The sequence below is a fragment of the Equus quagga genome, chromosome 19 (genome assembly GCF_021613505.1).
Source record: "Equus quagga isolate Etosha38 chromosome 19, UCLA_HA_Equagga_1.0, whole genome shotgun sequence".
Taxonomy (NCBI): Eukaryota; Metazoa; Chordata; class Mammalia; order Perissodactyla; family Equidae; genus Equus; species Equus quagga.
In genome coordinates, this window is record NC_060285.1 from 9,613,644 (window position 1) to 9,628,801 (window position 15,158).

The following is a 15,158-nucleotide window of genomic DNA, read 5'->3' on the forward strand; positions in this document are numbered from 1 at the left end:
TCTTCAGCCTAAACGTTCTTCTGTTTTTCTAGGTATAGATTTATTTTTACTTATCCTGCTTGGTCTTTGGAGAGCATTTCTAATGTGAGGCTTCATGTCTTTTCTGTAAAATTCCCAGCTCTTGTCTCTCTGATTATTGCTTTTTTGTGCCTAATTTTCTTCTTTTGAAATCTTCTAAGTGAATATTGGGGCCTCTCCTTTATGAATTAATCTTTTTAATCTTGTTTCTCTGTGCTGTGTTTTGGAAGAATTCGTCCGTACTATTCTTCACTTACCAATTCTCTCTCCAACTGCTAGATGCTGGAGTTTACCTTGGATGTTGAGGGTTTTTTCTTTATTCTCAGTGACTATTGTTTTGGTTTCTAGGATTTTTGTTTTTAAAGATTGGCACCTGAGCTAACAACTGTTGCCAATCTTTTTTTTTTTCTGCTTTTTCTCCCCAAATCCCCCAAGTACATAGTTGTATATTTTAGTTATGGGTCCTTCTAGTTGTGGCAATAGGACTTTTAATTGACTCTTTTCATATCCATCTGTTCTTGTTTCATTTCTGCCTATTTTTGTTTTGTTTTATAATCTCATATTCCTTGTTGTGGATATGATTCCTGTATTAATCTCTCTTAATTATATTTATTTTAAAATCTGTTAGAGGATTTTAAAATCCTGTAACAATATAGAATATTGATTTATAGAAGATCCTATAGAATCCTGTTCTCATTTGGAGTGAATTTATGTTTTGATTGCTGCTTTTATTGGCTATCTTTCTTAAGCATTAAGTTTTTTAAAAATCTATTTTGGAATTTTCGTTTTTAGGCTTATTTTAAGTGAGAAGTTCTTTCCCAACTACCCATGCCTGTTGGCTTTTCCCTTTATGTCGGTTTTTCAGTTCCCGCTGCCCGGCTCCCTGGCGGCCTCCGGTGCGGCCCTTGCAGAGGTGGCTCGGCTCACACCCAGCATGATGCTAGGGTGTCGTAGATCCATCGTAGATCCAGCCAGCAGGTGGCTTAGTTTAGTTCAAGCCTTAAGGCTACATGTGTGTCCTCTTGCTTCTAGACCCACAGCTACAAATAACTTATAGCCCAGGAAGCAATTAGCAGCTGGTTTTTTTGTTTGTTTTCTTTTTCTTTTCTCCCAGCCTTCTCTCACAAACACGGCTATCCCCTCACATTAAAGAGTGAGACCAGCTCTGGCTCCCTAATACCCAAGTTGCTGAACTCCTAGCTGCCAGATCAAGAGCCCAGCAGCCCTGTGGCTTCAGCCCTGCTCCCTGCTTTTTCATTTCTCTTGTATTTCTGGTTTGCAGAGGTTTTTATCTTGTGTTTGAGACTGATGATGTCTATTATTGCTCTGTATTTGGAGCAGAACAGAGGAGTACTTTGAAGCATGAACTTACTGTGCCAACTTGACTGAAGGTTTTTGAACTTGAAAATGACTTAATCAGATCTACTGTTTGGGATGCTGCTTCTCTCCCTCCCCACACACCCCTCCCACCCCACCCATGGAGGCATTGTAGAGGGTAGATTGTAAGGGAGTCTAAAGATAAGTAAATAATTTAGAACACCACAGGCACACAAAATGATCAGGGCCTGAACTAAGGGAGATGGAGAGGAGAGAATGGATCTAGAAGATATTTAGTAGGTACAGTCTATGGACACGGATTACTGATTTTGAGGAGGTGAATGTTCATATTTCTGGCTTAGAATGAAGGTAAACTTCACTGAGAAAGGAATATAGGAAGAAGAGTAGATTTTGGTAGGTCATTGGGTCAGGAATGGAGAGAGGAGTGTTAAGATGTTTTGTGACTACTGTTTGAAGCCCACTACGTGTTTTTCCAAATGTCTGTGTCTTTCCTACTGGTGCATCTCAGTGCCCAAGATCTTTGAATTTATTATATTTCCAAATCTCTTTACATGATGTTCAGTTGTGGACTTATGCAGACTTCTCCCCTAGATTTGGGAAATTTTTCCTCAGCGTATTTGTTCATTTATTTAACAAACATTTCTTGAGTAGCTCTTAAGCAACAAGTATAGTTCTGGCCTTAATGGATGTTATACTCTAATGGAGGAAAAAGATATTTATCAAATAAACAGACAATTAAAAAGTGTGGAAGTCCTGTAAAAGGCAAGTGCAGTGCTAGGAGAGTGTGTGACAGTGGGGCCTGACCAGGTCTGAGGCCCTGATGTACGCGTGGGGTAGGGTGGGAGTGGCTTGTTAGCTCTCAGTAGAAGGCTTTCCTGAAGGAGTGAATCTGAGCTGTTCCCTCTGCCAGGCGCACTCTGCCTGCCTGTCTGCAGAGCTGGCTGCTTTTTGCTGTTCAGGAGGACTCAGCTGCTATGTTAATTCCTCAGTCAGACTTTCCTTAGCCAAACCCCAAATTAATGTTTAGCGTGTCGCTCTTCTTTATTTTCTTTAGATCATTTATTTTTATCTGAGATTATCTTGTTTAGGGACCTTGTCTCTTCTTTTCTCACCTCTGCCCCCACTACTGAAACTTACGTGTTCAAGAAATGATTAAATGACTGCACAAGTGAATACCCTTGGGTGGTTGTCTGTCCAGAGTTGTTCTAGTGATTTGTATGTCCTTGTCCTTTGCCTTGAGTTTGAGGAGACTCCTCAAGTTGGCCTTCTACTCGTTCATTTTTCTGTCCTGTTGACCCTCCCCTCACTCCACTGTGTCTTTCTAATGGGAGTTGCCAGTGGTACCCTTTGGCGGTAGTGATGGGCATGTGACTTTCAAGCTGGGCCAATCAGAGTCGTTCTCCTGCATTTTTCAAATTTGAATGAAGGAAGAAGGAGACTTCTCAGGTGGCAGAGTGTGAGGTGGGAATCTGGAGCTGTTTGTGGTCATATTCATATCCAGATTGAAGAAGCCAACTGCAAGAGAAGAAAATGAAAGCATTACCCAGAGAAGCAGGGATGGGAGAGGGAAAAAGAGTCCTGGAAGTTTTCCGGTGCCTGCTTCATTCGTACCTGAGGCCCAGTTGCAACTCCTGGTTCTCCCACAGCCTTTGCCTTCGCCACTTCAAATTGAGTTTCTGTCACTTATAACCAGAGTCCTAATTAAAACAGTATATAGCTTTATTTTTATTTTAACCTTCACCTCAGCCAACAAGCTTTTCATCTTTCTGTGTTTGATATAGTATCTTTGCATATCGATCTGTTGCGTAATTTATTTCAGAGGACCCGCGTTTCCCCTCCCTGCCTCTCCTTCTCCCCCTCCCTTCCCCTTCTTCCTCCCCCTTTTTTCTTTCTTTCTCTTTTTCCGACACAAGCAGTTGCTGCCTAAGTTAATCTATTTCCAGTACTATTCTATTTTAGTACTCTGTCCTCCTTCCTTTCTTTTCAGAAACATACTGGTTAGAAATGAATAGGTGCCATCTTATTATTACTTATCCTTGAAGCAGATTATTGGATTCTTGGATTTTTTGCTTTCAACTTGGATGCTCTAGAATAGCCAGGTTCCTCCTCTTTGGCATCTCCAGGGTGGTGAGGAGGTAGCCGGGCTGTGGGCAGCCTTGAGTGGAAAGTTCACTTCCCTACTTTGTGTAAAATGCTATGGCCTGACCTTCCTGATGCTGCAGACTGCTGTGTCAGGGAGCAGCCCTGCTGTTCAGGGAGAAGGCCTCTATCGTTGGGGCTGGCTTTCTGCTTCATATACCTGCTCCTCCCTTTGAACTGTTGCAGCTACCCTCACATCCCACCAATCCGTGTAGACTCCAAGTAGAATATTAGCATTCCACATCTTTCCCATAGTTTCTAGTTCTAACCTTTTCTAATTAGGGGGGTTGCAATAAATTGTTTTAGGTCAAGCAGCTTTCTCAGGCAGCTAAGTTGTAAATTGGCATTCAGTATGTTTCATCCATCTGGTTCCACTTTTACTATGTCAAGGAGAAAATTGAGATTTTTTTAGTAATTTGCTCCTTTTGTTGATTCGTTCACTCAGTAAATAGTGATTGAGCATCTACTGTGTGCCCATTGCTCTTCTAAGACACCAAAGATACTAGGTGAATGAGATTCTCTGCCCTCGTGGAGCTTATATTCTAGATGAGGAAACAAACAATAAACAAGTAGACGAATAAATACATAGTATTGTATTAGATAGTGATAAATACCGAGGTGAAAAATAAAGCAGGACAGGGGAATAGAGAGTGATGGCAGTGGGGCGACTTCAGAGAGAGTGGGCAGAAGGCAGGCTTCTCTGAGGAGGAGACATTTGGGTAGAGACCTGAACGAATCAGGGATCTAGCCATGCGAAGAGTTCCTAGCAGAAACAACAGCCAGCATACAGCTCTAAGGAGGTGAAAGGTGTGGTGCGATTGTAGACTGAGGCGGCCAGGGTGCCTGGAGAGGAGTAGGGAGGGGCACAGTGGAAGCGAAGGAGCGCGTGGAGTTAGGAAGGGGAAGACAAGCTTTCACCATCCCCCGCACCGAACCCACCCAAAGCAAGCTGTGTCAGTTATCTGGAGGTACGTAGTGTCTGGCACATTGTCCCCAAAGGCTGATAGTCACAGCAGGCTTCTGTCATGTGACACTGAGTGGTAACCGAAAACACTGGGATTTTTTGGTTATGGACTCTAAGCTTATTGTAGGAAGTTAAGAGTGTTTAGAATGAGAAGGTTTGAAGCAGTTATAAAAGAAGTTTGGAAGGAAGAAATGATTAAGAAGTGAGGTTAGATAAAATAATCTTGGAAGAGGTGACAACTTGAGCAAAGGTTTCTGACACTGTCCATCTCAATCCTTAATGAAACGACTGGCAGTTAGAGAACATTGTTGGCCCCTGTCGTCTGAATATACCCTGACTTTGACCATATCTCATTACCTCTACTAATAGTAAATTATGATTGGAAACATTAAAACCTTAATTCCTCACACTTGGAGCCCGAAATGTGCATAGTAGTGGATCTTTAGGGACTTTTCGGTTTACTTCTACAAGAAGCCTTGGGAAGAAATGAGATGTTAATATGAACTAGCCATAAGATATGGAGAAGTAAGGCATTTCCTTTATAATTTGTCTTGGGAGAGGGTTAAGAATAACAATAATACTGTATATTTGAGTATACTTTTATATCTGTGAATTAGACTGAACAGATATGCTTATACTGGTTTTTAGACGGGAAACTCAGGCCCAGACAGGCCACCTGACTGGCTGAGAGTCACACAGCTGTTTAAGGGCAGCACCAGGGCTAGAATTCAGATCTTAGACTGTGCTCTGGTATCTACTAATGGCATCAAGTTGTTATGATAGGATGTTAGTCAAAGAAGAGCCAATTGCCCTTCCTTCTCTTGTTCCACCTCAATTGTACCTCTCTAAGGTAACAGATACTGACAATCTTGTGGGTGCACAGCTGGCCGTCTGCCTGCCCATCCATCCATTCATGCATGCATGCATGCATCCACCCATCCATCCATCCGTCCTGGTATTTCTCTACTGCTCTCTTCTGTATACCTATATAGTGGTTTATTTCTCTGTGCTTTAGAGATTTGAATCATCCTATGCATATTTCTTTAAATCTTTAGCCATATGTCATGGTCATACATCTTGGTCAGTGCATCTAGCTCTAAATCATTCCTCTTCTTTGTATGCCTATATTGTTTGATTTATTGCATAGTACATATTGCTTTTAAAAGGAAAATCCAATAGCATGTTTTAAGTGAAAAATGTAATGCCAATATATAATGTGATTTCATCATATATTTATTTGCTTCTTAAAGTATAAGAAAAGGAGTATAGTTATTGACAATTCTAATGAAACTTAGGTTTCCCCCTACATTTGCTACAGATTTTTTCACTTTACTCACATTTTCATTTTTTCCTAATTTTCTTTAGAATGAAAATTAATTGTAGCCTAATTTAATATTTTCTTTACTAAGCAATTTGATGTATTTTTCAGGTTATTATATCCGGGAAAAGTCTAAGCAAGTCATAACATTGCTGATGGATGAGCAGTTGCTGCATAAAGAGAGGGAAATAGCGTGTCGGACAAGACGGCGTACCTCCTACTCTATGACATTTCCTAAAAGAGTGCCTGGGACTGGCAACTCACCGACCGCATGCGCTTCTGCTCCTACACCAGAAATTCCTGCTTCAGAGAGGAAGCATAAGCTGCTTAAGGTTGCAAGGCTATGTAATAAAAGTACGTATAATGAACATTGGCCTAAAATGCAGTAGGTATCATTTAAGAACAACTAAAAATATAAAACGTTAGGTTTTAGTACTAAAGTATTAATACTATATTAGTACTGCTGTTACTATATTAGACCTCATAATATAGAGAACAAAGATGAAGAACAATATTCAGTAGAAAATTGATGATTATTTTCTGAATGCAATTATCTGGGATTCAAATAAACTGTTTTTGAGCTTTAAAGGTATTGAACTGGTGACTGCAGTATTTGGCATCATGATTCAATTTTAAGATTTAATCTGGAATGTGGAGGAGAACTGTTTTCTGAGACTGGGGGTCTGGGTGTGCATTTGTGCTATTTGATCCTACAAATCAAGAAGTTGACATTTGCTCATATGTGCCTCAAAATTCTGAAAGTGCTCTAAGACTCTTCCAGGATAGTACCTTGTGTTATATAATCCTTTCCTTTGCTTAAAGCTTTAAGTCTGGACTACTAAACTTTAAAAAAAAGGATTTATTTAAAATATAATGTTATAATAGAAATCAGCAAGAAAACGAAACTATCTTTTCTACCAAAGTTGCTAAAGCATAAAGGAATGTCATTTTGTATCTGTTTTGTTTATGTGTGTTTAATATCTGTCTCTGCCACTGGAATATCTGCTCCAGGATGAAAGGGTCTCCAGTTAAAACCGAACTTCTCCAGTTAAAACCCTGTTGAAAAGTTGTGTATGAGGAATGGACTGTTGGAGGAAGCAAAAACGTCGATGAAATGTGGCTTAGATAACTGCCCCTTGAAAGGAATTAAACTTCGTGCCATGAGTGAGGGCGTAGCAGGAGTAAGAGACAGCTACAAGTGTTTTCAGAGGCTTGCCTCCTGGCTTTATCATATAAATCTATTAATCAAGATCCTGCAAGAGCTGCAGGTGTTCAATATGAATAGATAGTCCAAAAGTCAGTTAAGTATAGAAATTTAAAAATGTTAATAGTGAGGCTGGCCCTGTAGGCAAGTGGTTAAAGTTCCGTGCCCTGCTCTCTGCTTTGGTGGCCCGGGTTCACAGGTTCAGATCCTGGGTGCAGACCTACTCCACTCGTCAGCCATGCTGTGGAGACATCTCACATACAAAATGGAGGAAGATTGGCACAGATGTCAGTTCAGGGCTAATCTTCCTCAAAGAAAAAAAGGGGAGAATTGAGAACAGATGTTTGCTCAGGGTGAATCTTCCTCACACACGCAAAAATATTAATAGTAATACCTACAGAAACTAGTCCTGCTAAAAATCATTAAGGTACTTCTCTGACTCAGTCAGGAGTTCTCAAATGTTCACTCAGTTTGTACTTGTGTGCACTGGGGAGATAGAAAGACAGTAAAGGAGGTGGTCATTGTAGTTATAATAATAAATACCACACAGATGCTTCTAAAAGCGATGGAACCTCTTTCTTTAGGGTGTCCATTCCTTTGAAATAAAACTCCAAAAGAGACATAGACCCATTCTGAAATTTCTCATGAAAGCTTTAAATTCAAACTGACGCTAAAAAGGAGTAGAAGTAAAAGAACCAATTCGGACTCATCCAGAGTTTTCCACCCCTTTTGCTACTTCTTTGTTATCTTTCTTGCTCTTCCTTCCTCCATTTCTTTTCTCTTTCATTATAAACATATATTTATTGAGTTTGCTATTTGAAATTTGGATATCTAGCAGAAATTTAGAGCTACAGCAGTGAGTAAACAAAGACCCTTTCATCCTGGAGCAGATATTCCAGTGGCAGAGACAGATATTAAACACACATAAACAAAACAGATACAAAATACTGTGTCAGATAGTGACAAGTCCTGTAATGAAAAGGAAGGCAGTGTCAAGGGACAGAGAGTGACAGGGCTGGCTTTATTTTAGGTCAGGTAGTGAGGGAAGGCCTTTTGGAGGAGGTGACTATTTAAATAGAGACCTGAGTGAAGGGAGGGAGCAATCCATGTCTGTCTGGGGTGCTCCAGGCAGAGGGAACGGCAGGTGCAAACGCTCTGAAACTGGAGCAAGCTTGGCATGTTTCACTGTGAGCTTAGGAAATGAGTCCCTAAATTGCTGCGGAAGGAGCTCAACTCTGAGCCATTTTTATGATTCATGCAAGGAAATCTACTTTATTGCTTTATAGTCACTGCTTTTTTTACCCGAAATGGTATTCCCCAGCTTTATGACACATCTTATTCACCAGACTGAACTCTGAATGACTTTTGACTATTAAAAAATAGCAGTCTATCTTCAAATGAAGAAGTTTTGCTGCAATTAATTTTTTTTATACCACACACATGCATTGAGTATCTGCTTTGTTCTAGGCCTTGAAAGCAAGTTGGGTGTATTTCTGCTCTCATGGAGGTTATATCTTGTGATGCATTTCAGTCTGTTTCACAAAAAGACGTTCAAAAAGAGTTTTGGTGAGTGATGGCATCACTGGAGTGAATCTATAGTAAGAGTGCTATTTAAAGTGAATAGTGAGTGTTTGAATGTAAAAGCTGTAGTAAATGTGTTAAAAATATTACATTAGCTTTAAATTTAATTTATCCATCTCTCTGTATACACATACATACTAGATATATATGTGTGTGTGTTTTATGTTCAGAAAAGAGTAATTGGGGGCTGGCCCTGTGGCATATTGGTTAAGTTTGGCGCACTTCACTTTGGTGGCCCCAGGTTCGCAGGTTTGGATCCCAGGCGCAGACCTACACCACTCTTCACCTATGCTGTGGCAGTGACCCACATGTAAAGTGGAGGAAGATTGGCATGGATGTTAACTCAGGGCTAATCTTCCTTAACAAAAAAGTAAAAATAAATAAATAAAGAGGAATTGGATTAAGTAAGTTTAGTGATACTAACCATTTCCATGTAGGCATTTGAGTCTGAAACTGAATTTTAAAGGAAGAATGAAAACCGACAGTTTGGTTGGAGGGATAGGAAAGTAAATTGGGGGGGCGTTCTTACTGTGACAGAAGTAGCAAATGAAAACTTGGCAATGAGTGGATCAGTTATGATTCAGCGCACCCACAAATGATTGTAGTAGGGGCTGCAAAAATGGTAGTGGCTTAAACATAATAGGAATTTCTTTCTCTCTTCTAAAAATAATCCAGAACTAGTATTCTAGGACTGATATGGCTCTTTATGTCATGGACCCAGGGCTCTTTCTGTTTTGTTACACCACCAAACTCAGCATGTAACTTCCACTTCATGATCCAAGATGGCTACTTGAGCTCCAGCCAACACATCTGCATTCTACCCAGTAGAAAGGAGGAGAGATTGAAAATAAGAATGCCCCTTCCTTTTAAGGGCACTTACTTAAGTTACTCATAACATTTTGGCTTACATATTATTGTTTAGCACTTAGTCACAGGGACACTTGTACCTGCAGGAGTGGCTGAGAAATGTAGTCTATTTACTGGGCAGCCATGTGCCCAGATTAAAGTTACAGAATCTAGTGTGAAGGAAGGAGAGAATAAATAGAGAAGGCAAGAAATAGTCTCTACCATAGTGGGAAAGAATACAAACAGGAAATGAATTAATCATAGTAATACATGGTTGTCAGACTAAATGGAACAGAGACTATAAATTTAAATATGTAGAGGGGGCTGGCCCTGTGGCCGAGTGGTTAAGTTTGCGCGCTCCGCTGCAGGCGGCCCAGTGTTTCGTTAGTTCGAATCCTGGGCGCGGACATGGCACTGCTCATCAGACCACGCTGAGGCAGCGTCCCACATGCCACAACTAGAAGAACCCACAATGAAGAATACACAACTATGTACCAGAGGGCTTTGGGGAGAAAAAAAAAAAATCTTATAAATATGTAGAAAAATGTGGTTGAGAGTGCTCAGTGCAGTTCATAAAGGACATAATGAATAGTATTTGGAAATTTCAATTTGATACGACTAGCAACTAGGAACCATTGTGGGTCTTGGAGAACAGAAGGGATGTTTAGCTTAGTCACAGAACTTAGCTTTCTTATTACTGACAACAGCTGTTGGTGGAAGATAATTCTTAGTGCTTTGTGTAGAAATGAAGGAGATGCAAATTGGAGAGAAGCTTTGTAAGAGACAGTTGTTTCAATCCAGGCATCCAGGACCTGCTCTAAGGTTATTTCAATAAGGAAAAGGCAATGTTTAAAGATAGAATATAGAGAGGAGGTGGGCTAAGTAGATGATGTGTTGGAGAAGGAGAGAAATTGAAAATGACTCTAACATTTGAGTTAGAGAAAATGGAGGCAAGTGATGATATACAGGTAAATTTCCATCAGAAGGATTTAAAGATGTCTCTAAATTATTGAGTTATAATGAAATGTAAAATTGAATGCACTGCTTGAAATCTGATTCCCAGGCTTTAAGATCAGAGCTGAAACAGCTGTGCCTAGCTCTTTGTGGTAAATTTGCAAGGGAAAAGAGGTACTTTAGAAAAGTCTTGTGCACACATCAGTGCTTCTACTCCTTTTTTTCTATTTCTGGATGTTTTCCCCAAATTTTAATTCTGGTAGATATCCTGGGTAGTTTTTGTTTAGATGATTTTTATACTTGAAGGAAGAGATGAGCTGAAGGATAATTGCTCTTTGATGGCAAGACAGAAACTGTATAAAGCATAGTTATAACTCAGCTTCTCTTAGCTACAAGCATCAGAGTTAGGTCCTTTCTTTAGAGGTAATAATTATAAAAACTATCACCAGAGCCATTGCTTACAACCTTGCTAGCAATGCATTACCTCTGTTGGTCATCCAGTCTTCTGTGAAGAGCTCTTTAGTAGTATTATTCTTTGCAATAGAACTTACCTGTATTAGAGAAGGATTAGTCTATGTTAAATGTAATAGCATTCTATATCATGGAAATATTTTCCTAAAAATTATGTATGATTCCTGTTGGACAAAAGTTATGCTTCAAAGAAGTTGTCGGCCCCATGGCTGAGTGATTAAGTTCGTGCGCTCTATTGCGGCGGCCCAGGGTTTCGCTGGTTCGGATCCTGGGTGCGGACATGGCACCACTCATCAGGCCACACTGAGGCGGAGTCCCACATGCCACAACTAGAAGGACCTGCAACTAGAATGTACAACTACGTACTGGGGGGATTTGGGGAGAAAAAAGAAGAAAGAAAGAAACAATTTAACTTAGTGAACTAGAAGATATGTCTAAAGTGAATGGAAAATATGAAAGCAATATTAAGACATAGAGAATACATCTAGAGAGCAGTTACGAGTTACCATGCCAATAAACTGTCCTCGTCAACTGCAGTGGAGGACAGATAACAGTGATACGATATTTTCAAAGTGCTGAGAAAATGATAGCCTATAATTGTATACCCAGTGAAACTGTTATCCAAGGATGAGGGTGAAATGGTCATTTACAGATAAATACGAAAACTGAGAGTTTACCGCCATTAGGCCTACATTAAAGATTATGCTTCAAAAAGAAGGAAAATTATTCCAGAAGAATGGTTGAAGATGTGAGAGAAAGTAATTAACAAATAGCAAATGTGTATATAAAATAAACACTTTCTGTGTGAAATAGTAGCATCTAACTCTTGAGTTTAAAAAAAAGACAATGAAAATAGTGGGTAGCTGTGGTATATAAGTTGGGAGTTGATCTACAGAGTTATAGTGTTCTAAAGTCCTTGTGTTTTTTCAGAGAAGAGTAAGGATATTATTTGACCCTGAACTTTTTAGGTTAGATGTGCATGATAAACTTCCAAGGGCAAACACTAGAAGAAAAGTAGAGTGCATAAATTCCAAAGAAGTGAGAAAAAAATGGAATGAAGAAAAAAATTAAAAATATTATAAAGGCCAAGAATCATAGGTAATGTGGGACAAATGGAAATAAAAAAATAAAATTGCAGGACTAAGTCCAAATATATTAATAATCACAGTAAATATCAATGAATTAAACTATTCTGTTAAAAAGCAGAGATTGCCAAGTTGGGGAAAAAAGAAATCCAGACATATGCTACAAGTATATGTTCCCATAAAGGTTGAAAGCAAATGGATGGAAAAAGATAAAACAGGCATATAATATATAAAAAAAGCTGATGTAGCTATATTAATATCAGACAGAGTAGAATTTAAAGCTAAGAGCATTATTAAGGACAATGATACAAGTTTAATTCCCCAGGAAGACTTAACATTTCTAAATGTTAATATACCCAGTAAAATAATCTCAAAGTATATAAAGCAAAAATTGGTAGAACTACAGAAAGAAATGGAAACACCTACCAATACAGTAGATGATTTCAAAACATCTCTCTCAATTATTCATAGGTCAAGTAAATAAAACATTTTTAAAAATATGGATTTTATAATTGATTATGTTATAAATAAAGCTTTAACATTTCAAAGAATCTGTAACACACAGACCACTTTTTCTATCAAAAAATGCAGTTGTTTGAATTAAAAAATTGCCATACATTTGAATATGGAAGTATTCTCTTTTTTAAAATCTATTTTATTGAGGTCATTTTGGCTTTTAACATTGTGTAAGTTTCAGGTGTACGTTGTTATATTTCACTTTCTGTATAGATTGCATTGTGTTCATCACCAAAGCCTAGTTTTTATCCATCACTGTACACATTTGCCCCTTTACCCCTTTCACCCTCCCCCCACCACTTTTTCCCCTGGTAACCACTAATCTATTCTCCTTATCTGTATGTTTATCTTCCACATACCAGAGAGATCATATGGTATTTGTCTTTCTCTGTCTGACTTATTTTGCTTAGCAAGATACCTCAGAGTCCATCCATGTTGTTGAAAAGGGCACAGTTTTGTCTTTTTTATGGCTGAGTAGTATTCCATAATAAGTGTTATGTCTTCTTGGTGGAATGTCTCTTTTATCATTTGTAATGACCATCTTTCTCTCTTGTTGTCTTTTTTATCTTGAAGTCTGCTTTGTCTGATCTAAGTATGGCAACACCTGCTTTTTTTTGCTTGCCATTTGCCTGGAGTATCATCTTCCATCCCTTCATTCTGAACCTATGTTTGTCTTTAGAGCTGAGATGTGTTTCCTGGAAGGAGCATATTGTTGGGTCTTGTTTTTTAATCCATCGAGCCACCCTGTGTCTTTTGATTGGTGAATTCAATCCATTTACATTTAGGGTGGTTATTGACAAATCAGGGCTTAATACTGGCATTTTATCTTTTGTTTTATGGTTGTTCTATATTTCCATTGTTTCTTTTCCCTGGTATTTCTGACTGCCATTTCAGTTTGGTGTTTTTCTGTGATGGTTTTCTCTTTATTTATGATTTGTGACTCTGCTCTGATTTTTTGTTTTGTGGTTACCATGAGGATTGTATAAAAGATCTCACAGATGAGCTAGTCCACTTTCTGATAGCCTCTTATCTCCATTAGCCTAAGCAGGTTCCATCCCTCTCCTCTTCCCCTTGTATGTTTTTGTTTTCGCAAGTTACTCTTTTTTGTGTTGTGAGTTTGTGACCAAATTGAAGTGGTTATAGTTATTTTGGATGCTTTGTCTCCCTTTATCTTTTATTTTATAATTAAGTGTTTGCTAACCTATTCTGATATAGAGCTGCAATTTTCTGGTTTTCTCTATTTATTTTCTTGCTCAAAGCCTTGTATACCTTTGTGGTTTTGTTTCAGGCGGGAACCTCCCTTCATCATTTCTTGTAAGGCAGATCTAGTGGCAATGAATTTCCTCAGTTTTGTTTGTCTGGGAAAGCTTTTATTTCCCCGTCATATCTGAAGGATAATTTTGCTGGATAGAGTATTCTTGGCTGATAGGTTTTGTCTTTTAGTATTTTGAATATATCATTCTACTTTCTCCTAGCCTGTAAGGTTTCTGCTGAGAAATCTGCTGAAAGCCTAATGGGTGTTCTTTTGTAGGTTATTTTCTTCCCTCTTGCTGCCCTTAATATTTTTTTATTTGTCATTGACTTTTGACAGTTTTAATATTATATACTTTGGAGAAGGTCTTTTGCATTGATGTAATTAGGAGTTCTGCTAGCTTCCTGTACTTGCATCAAGTTCCTTCCCTGGGTTTGGGACGTTCACAGCTATTATTTCTTGGAATAAACTCTCTGCTCTTTTCTCCCTCTTCTCTCCCTCTGGGATACTCATAATCCTTATGTTACTTTTCCTAATTGAGTTGGTTATTTCTCAAACAATTTCTTCATTCTTAAAAAATCTTAGTTCTCTCTCCTCCTCCACCTGGATCATTTCTAGGTTTCTATCTTCAAGCTCACTGATTCTCTTCTCCATAAGGTCTGCTCAATTTTTTTTGCTTTCTGCATTATTTTTTATCTCATTAATTGTGTTCTTCATATCCAGAATTTCTGTTTAGTTGTTTTTTAGAGCTTCAGTCTCTTTGGTGAAGTATTCCTCTGTTCATTAATTTCATTCCTGAGCTCATGGAACTGCTTTCTGAGTTTTCTTGTAACTTGTTGAATTTCTTGATGACAGCTACTTTGAGTTCTTTGTCAGTTAGATTGTAACCTTTTGTGACTTCAAGTTTGGTTCCTGGAGAGCTGTCGTTCTCCTTCTGTTCTGCTTTGTGACTGTAGTTCTTCATGGTGTTTGATGAATTGGTCTTCTAATGGTGCATTTGTGGTAGTAACCACCTTTCTTATTTTGGTACAGCTTCAGTTACTTTGGTTCTGAGCTCCTTCTGGTTGTATATGAGAGCCCGCACTTTCCACCCTCCACTGCCTCTGCTAGAGGAGTTGTCAGTGCCCTCCTTCTGCTGCTTGTGCCTCCGAGGTTGCTAGTGCCTTGCTGCTTTTGATGTTGCTGCAGTCTCAGGTGTTGCCACCGTGGTCACCAGGCTGTGAGCACTTCTGCTGCTTGTGGGATCACCTGGGTCTTGTGTTCCCCCACTTGCTCTCTACAGGCTCTCCACGGGTGTGGGTGCTGCCACCACATGCACCACCTATGCTGCTGCTCCTGGGTTATCTGGGGGTGCTGGCAACACCACTGCCGGGCATGCTGGGTTCACAGGTCTCGCTGTTGCTGTTGGAGGCCCGGGTTCTTGTATGTAGCCACTGCTGCTGGTAGAGCCATTGTCAGGGATGCTGCCACTG

At 39.3% G+C, this 15,158-nt stretch overlaps 1 protein-coding gene across 5 annotated transcripts in view; it reads left to right on the forward strand.

The window, feature by feature from the left end:
* The window catches only part of ENTHD1 (ENTH domain containing 1), a 155,385-nt gene that overhangs the window by 71,333 nt on the left and 68,894 nt on the right, over positions 1-15,158 (forward strand). For all 5 annotated transcript variants that reach the window (XM_046646577.1, XM_046646579.1, XM_046646581.1 and 2 more), the window contains one exon: positions 5,889-6,131. In XM_046646577.1, the coding sequence (XP_046502533.1) occupies positions 5,889-6,131 (243 nt within the window). The remainder of the gene's footprint in view (positions 1-5,888; positions 6,132-15,158) is intronic.